At 32.4% G+C, this 5,943-nt stretch overlaps 1 protein-coding gene across 1 annotated transcript; it reads left to right on the top strand.

The window, feature by feature from the left end:
- Window positions 1-263: 263 nt before the first annotated feature.
- On the top strand, window positions 264-4,368 carry LOC145670253 (uncharacterized). Its single transcript, XM_081738666.1, has 2 exons — window positions 264-557; window positions 2,115-4,368. The coding sequence occupies exons 1-2, from the start codon at window positions 338-340 to the stop codon at window positions 2,534-2,536; spliced, it is 642 nt and encodes a 213-aa protein (XP_081594792.1). The 5' UTR covers window positions 264-337; the 3' UTR covers window positions 2,537-4,368.
- Window positions 4,369-5,943: the final 1,575 nt, after the last annotated feature.

Here is a 5,943-nt window from a genome sequence, read left to right as displayed (position 1 = left end):
TTTACTAGGATTTATTCAGGGTTTATTTTTCTTGTTTTTATTTATTTATTTATTTCTTTGTGCATGTGCGAGAGTGGCGGCGACCCCTCAGAGGGAATTTCGAACAAGAGCCTTCCTTTCAGGACCGACCCTTGCTTCCTGTATTTTCCTTTCTCAAATTATGCAGATTTTCAGTGTTTTACTTTGTACACAAGGTCTACTTGTGTGTGCATATAAAACTCTTTTCATTGTATTTTAGATTACTGCCGATGAGAGAGCAGCAATCGAATCTTCATCCAGAGGACAGCATGGAAATTTGATATATGAGCAACATCGGCGTAACAGACTCACTGCCTCGATGTTTGGAAAAGTGATGAAGCGAAAAGATAGTACACCATGCCACGCACTTGTAAAGCAAATACTTTACAAAAAAAATATTTGGACGACAGCTATTGAATATGGCAAAAATAACGAAGATGTGGCTCTTCAAAGGCTTGCATATGAAAAGGGATGGACAATAGAAAAAAGAGGACTAATTATTGATCGCCAACATGGTTTCTTGGGAGCAAGTCCTGATGGTAAGTTTTCTGACTTCTTGCAATTATTTTTATATGATGATAAACATGCAGCGGCCCTAATCTGATCTTGCAATCCTTTGCAAATACTGGAGCCGTTTATTGTCCATGATTTGTCTTTCCTATTAATGCATTTCATATTTGTTATTTTATACTTTATGCGTGTAGGCTACTTTCCCAGACGTAGTGGGAACAGTGTTGAATTCAGGCATCTTCCTCGAGAGGGCATACACTTTACCATATATATATCTAGTGGTTACCGTCTCTGACTGCTGGTCGTGGGGTCCCAGGTTCGATTCCTGGCTCTGCCAAAGCGAGATGGTCTAGAACGGTGCCCACCCAGAATCGTGATGCGACTGGGGAGCTACTTTGTATAAAAGACAGTGGCGATCACGGTTGAGAGCTTCAACCTCTCCTCTTCTAACACTTCTGGTAAGCTTGTGAAAATATCCTCATTTCCTTTCTGAAAATTTCCAGATTAATTCGTGCCAACCATTAGAGAAAAACTAAGTCATACTTGCAGCAGGGACCTCATCTTGGCTTTACTACGCACTACTGACCAGGGCAGAAGGAGCCTCACTTTGTGGAGATCCCTGGTTTATATATGCATTATCCACATGACATGTCTCTTGTGGCCTACTTAACAAATTATCTAAATGGTTTTGTTTCTTTTCCTTCACTCTTTTCATGAACTTAGGTTATAGATAGTTATTGCCTGATTTTGCAATAGTACATTTTCTCTTATAGATTATACCGTATAGACCAAATATGTACCTTTTACATAATAATATAGACTTTACATAAAGTTTTCTAATTAACTTTTCCTCCTATATCAAACATTATTTTAACATATTCATACAAAACAATATATTGGAAAGCTTGTTGTTAGACACAATGTTATGCCCCTTCCGTTCTCCACAAACCACGACCGACACTAGGTTCGCGGCATTTTTTTTTCTTTCTTTTTGTGGCCGTCATATTTGTGAATCAGTAAATCATCTAACCATAATGTTCGGCGCTTTTTGTGGCATACGAATATACCTGAAGTTGCCCAGAAAATATGTTCTCTCTCACCGTGGCTCGACAGGAAGCACTCGCTTCTCAGACAACTTTTCGTTCAGCGCAAGGAATTCTTTCGCCGCTGTCTGTCTTTCTTCACGGGATTACGCTTCATATCAATGCATATAGCTCCAAAGTTTGTGTTGGTGGGGTGGGGGTGGGGTGGGAGTGGAGATTAGGAGGAGGGAAAGGAAAAACCGCAAGATACGACAGAGGTAACTCCAAACTGCCGATATATTTGGTTGTGGTGGTTATAATATTGTGTGAGGGCGAGGATGTCCTAGAGAAAATGGGCATCTCTTTACATTCTTATCAAAGCCTATTCAGCCGTTCTACTGTACTAGGGGAAAGTAAGTAATTAGTAATTAGAAATTAAACGTTCACAAAACTTGTTCAATCAGTTATTTTTATAACTGCGAAAGTGCTGCTTGTAACACATACATGATTTACAATTCGTATGAATCTGTGCTTAATCCTTTATCCTATTCTTGTATTCTTCAGGTTTCATTGTAGAAGAGAATGCCCTAGTGGAGGTAAAATGTCTTCCTTCCCTTAGGGGCAAAAATATGGAAGAAGAAATAAGACGGAGGAAAGGTTTGTTCCTATTAGAGATCTCCGATGAGGGTAGCTTGAGGTTAAAACGGAACAGTGATTGTTATTACCAGATCCAAGGACAGTTAAACATTTCAGAAATCAGTAAGTGTTACCTCGTTGTCTATATTGATGAGGCCACACCATTGCACCTTGAGGTTGTGGAGAGAAATGAAGATTTGTGGAGTAATGTAATGGTTCCAAAATTGTCAAGATTTTTTAAGGAATGCATGTTGCCAGAGATTGTTGACCCCATGGTACCACGCAACATGCATTGCAGAGACCCAGAATATATTACGAACGCTCAACGTGTATTACATGAAAGAAAATAATGTGGGAAAAGATAATTTTCAGTTACTTCCTGTAATATATATATATAGACAACTTAGTTATTTTGTGTTTAATTTGGGGATGTTAATTGAGTGATATTGAGCGTTTTTTATTTACTATTTAGAATGAGTGGGTATGTTTTTATATATATGTGCGAGAGGTTTATTAAATTTATATATATTAATTGGGGATTAAATTTTGGTAATAAAATATTTACTTTAATTATTTAATAATAATTATATTTTTTTTGATAAAAGGTAGTGAATGTAAGTGTTGTGATATGATTATGGATATTTGGAAATTTTGTTAGTTGAGTATTGCTTATTGAGCATTGAGTATTTGAGTTTTGAATAGGAGTAATATATATATTATTTTTTTAGATGATGCTCGCTGATGACCTTGGTGTTGTATTTAGTATTGTTAAATTGATATTTTTTATGAACGGTTGCTGTTGATAAGCATTGAGTTTGGTTAGTTCCGCCGGGAATCGAACCCTAAGCATCTCCACCATGACAACTTAGTTATTTTGTGTTTAATTTGGGGATGTTAATTGAGTGATATTGAGCGTTTTTTACTTACCATTTAGAATAAGTGGGTATGTTTTTATATATATGTGCGAGAGGTTTATTAAATTTATATATATTAATTGGGGATTAAATTTTGGTAATAAAATATTTACTTTAATTATTTAATAATAATTATATTTTTTTTTTGATAAAAGGTAGTGAATGTAGGTGTTGTGATATGATTATGGATATTTGGAAATTTTGTTAGTTGAGTATTGCTTATTGAGCATTGAGTATTTGAGTTTTGAATAGGAGTAATATATATATTATTTTTTTAGATGATGCTCGCTGATGACCTTGGTGTTGTATTTAGTATTGTTAAATTGATATTTTTTATGAACGGTTGCTGTTGATAAGCATTGAGTTTGGTTAGTTCCGCCGGGAATCGAACCCTAAGCATCTCCACCATGACAACTTAGTTATTTTGTGTTTAATTTGGGGATGTTAATTGAGTGATATTGAGCGTTTTTTACTTACCATTTAGAATAAGTGGGTATGTTTTTATATATATGTGCGAGAGGTTTATTAAATTTATATATATTAATTGGGGATTAAATTTTGGTAATAAAATATTTACTTTAATTATTTAATAATAATTTTTTAATTTTTTTTTTTTTGATAAAAGGTAGTGAATGTAAGTGTTGTGATATGATTATGGATATTTGGAAATTTTGTTAGTTGAGTATTGCTTATTGAGTATTGAGTATCTGAGTTTTGAATAGGAGTAATATATATATTATTTTTTTAGATGATGCTCGCTGATGACCTTGGTGTTGTATTTAGTATTGTTTAGTTGATATTTTTTATGAATGGTTGCTGTTGATAAGCATTGAGTTTGGTTAGTTCCGCCGGGAATCGAACCCTAAGCATCTCCACCATGACAACTTAGTTATTTTGTGTTTAATTTGGGGATGTTAATTGAGTGATATTGAGCGTTTTTTACTTACCATTTAGAATGAGTGGGTATGTTTTTATATATATGTGCGAGAGGTTTATTAAATTTATATATATTAATTGGGGATTAAATTTTGGTAATAAAATATTTACTATAATTATTTAATAATAATTATATTTTTTTGATAAAAGGTAGTAAATGTAAGTGTTGTGATATGATTATGAATATTTGAAAATTTTGTTAGTTGAGTATTGCTTATTGAGCATTGAGTATTTGAGTTTTGAATAGAAATAATATATATTTTATTTTTTTAAATGATGCTCGCTGATGACCTTGGTGTTGTATTTAGTATTATTAAGTTAATATTTTTTATAAACGGTTGCTGTTAATAAGCATTGAGTTTAGTTTATTCCCAAATGCTATAGATAAATTGATGATTTTTGTAAATAAAATATTAAAACTTTTTAATAACTTAAAGTTTTTATTTAAATTATTTAAAGTGATTTTACATAATTAAATATTAAGTTAACTATTGGTTAACTGTTTGTTAACTGTTTTGCTTTTTTTGTTGCTTTAACTAATTTCTTTAACTCATAATTAACTTATTTTAAAAACCTCCCATCTCCTGGTTTTGTTTAACTTGATTTTTTAAAATTTTTTTGGTTGTTTGCTAAACAGCATGTGTAACCTCCTTTCACTTAAAAAAACATTTTTTTTTGTGTGTTAAAATTTAAAAACTGCAATTTTTAACACACTCCAATTTTTTAATTTTAAGCAATTTTTTTATATTTATAAATGTATAAAATATTTATAAAAGCTTACAATTTTTTTTATAATTTACAAAATTTAATTTATGTAAAAATTAACGCATTATATGCATTGTTTTTTGCATTGGCAAACTTTTAATAAAACATTTTATTTACATAATTTTGCTAACCATTAAATAATAACTTTTCCTCAGCTTGCATTAATTTTAACTTTTAACTATTAATTACCTTTATTTTATTATTTTATAAAATGCAATATTTGTAAAATAAATAAACATTAATTAATAAAATAAAATTATTATACATAATATTTTAATTTAAAAACAAATATTGCCACAATATATATATATATATATATATATATATATATATATATATATATATATATATATCCGTGTAACGTGGGTTCCTGTCACCACGGCATGGCGCGTCCTCAGGTTGCGGATCGAGGAGAAGGCCTCTAGATATAGAGGTTAGCTGCGAATATACTGAATAAGCAGTCGCGGACAGCCGACTAGGAGTGGTCCTCCAGCTTGGGGGTTTGGGTAAGGCTAACAACCTTATCCTGTAAAAAAAAAAAAAAAAAAAAAAAAAAAAAAAAAAAAAAAACTTGTTCGGAAATATTCACAAAAGTCTTGGACAGGGACTGATAGCATGGCACGACCTCAGCAAAGGAAAATGGACATGAGATTTGGAACATTGAATATTAGAAGTCTTTATAGGGCAGGCGCGTTAAAATCCGTAACGAGTGAGTTAGAGAAATACAGGATGGACCTAGTAGGAGTTCAGGAAGTTAGGTGGGAAGGAAATGGAGCTGTGAATTCCGGAAATTTTAAGTTCTTTTACGGGGAAGGAAATAAAAAACCACCAATTAACAGCAGGGTTTTTCGTCCACAAACGAATATTACCAGCAATTAAACGGGTTGAATTTGTTACTGACAGACTTTCTTTTATTACTCTTAATGGACGGTTGTATGATGATATTGTTGTACATGCCCCAACTGAAGATAAGGATGACGATATAAAAGATAAGGATGACGATATATTTGACCAACTCCCGCGATACCACATGAAAATTCTATTAGGGGATTTCAATGCGAAGGTAGGACGAGAGGATATTTTCAAACCTATTATAGGGAACGAAAGTCAGCATAAGGAAAGTAATGACAACGGTGTTAGAC

The sequence above is a fragment of the Thermobia domestica genome, chromosome 14, assembly GCF_964235325.1.
Source record: "Thermobia domestica chromosome 14, izTheDome1.hap1.1, whole genome shotgun sequence".
In the NCBI taxonomy this organism is placed as follows: Eukaryota; Metazoa; Arthropoda; class Insecta; order Zygentoma; family Lepismatidae; genus Thermobia; species Thermobia domestica.
Note: the sequence above shows the minus strand (reverse complement) of the source record. Positions and strands in the feature narration are given on the sequence as shown.

Excerpts from the sequence above, each read along its gene's own strand:
- LOC145670253 (XM_081738666.1), top strand. The coding sequence starts at position 338 with ATGTTTGGAAAAGTGATGAAGCGAAAAGATAGTACACCATGCCACGCA. Across the intron at positions 558-2,114 it reads CTTGGGAGCAAGTCCTGATG|GTTTCATTGTAGAAGAGAAT; the intron begins GTAAGTTTTCTG and ends TGTATTCTTCAG.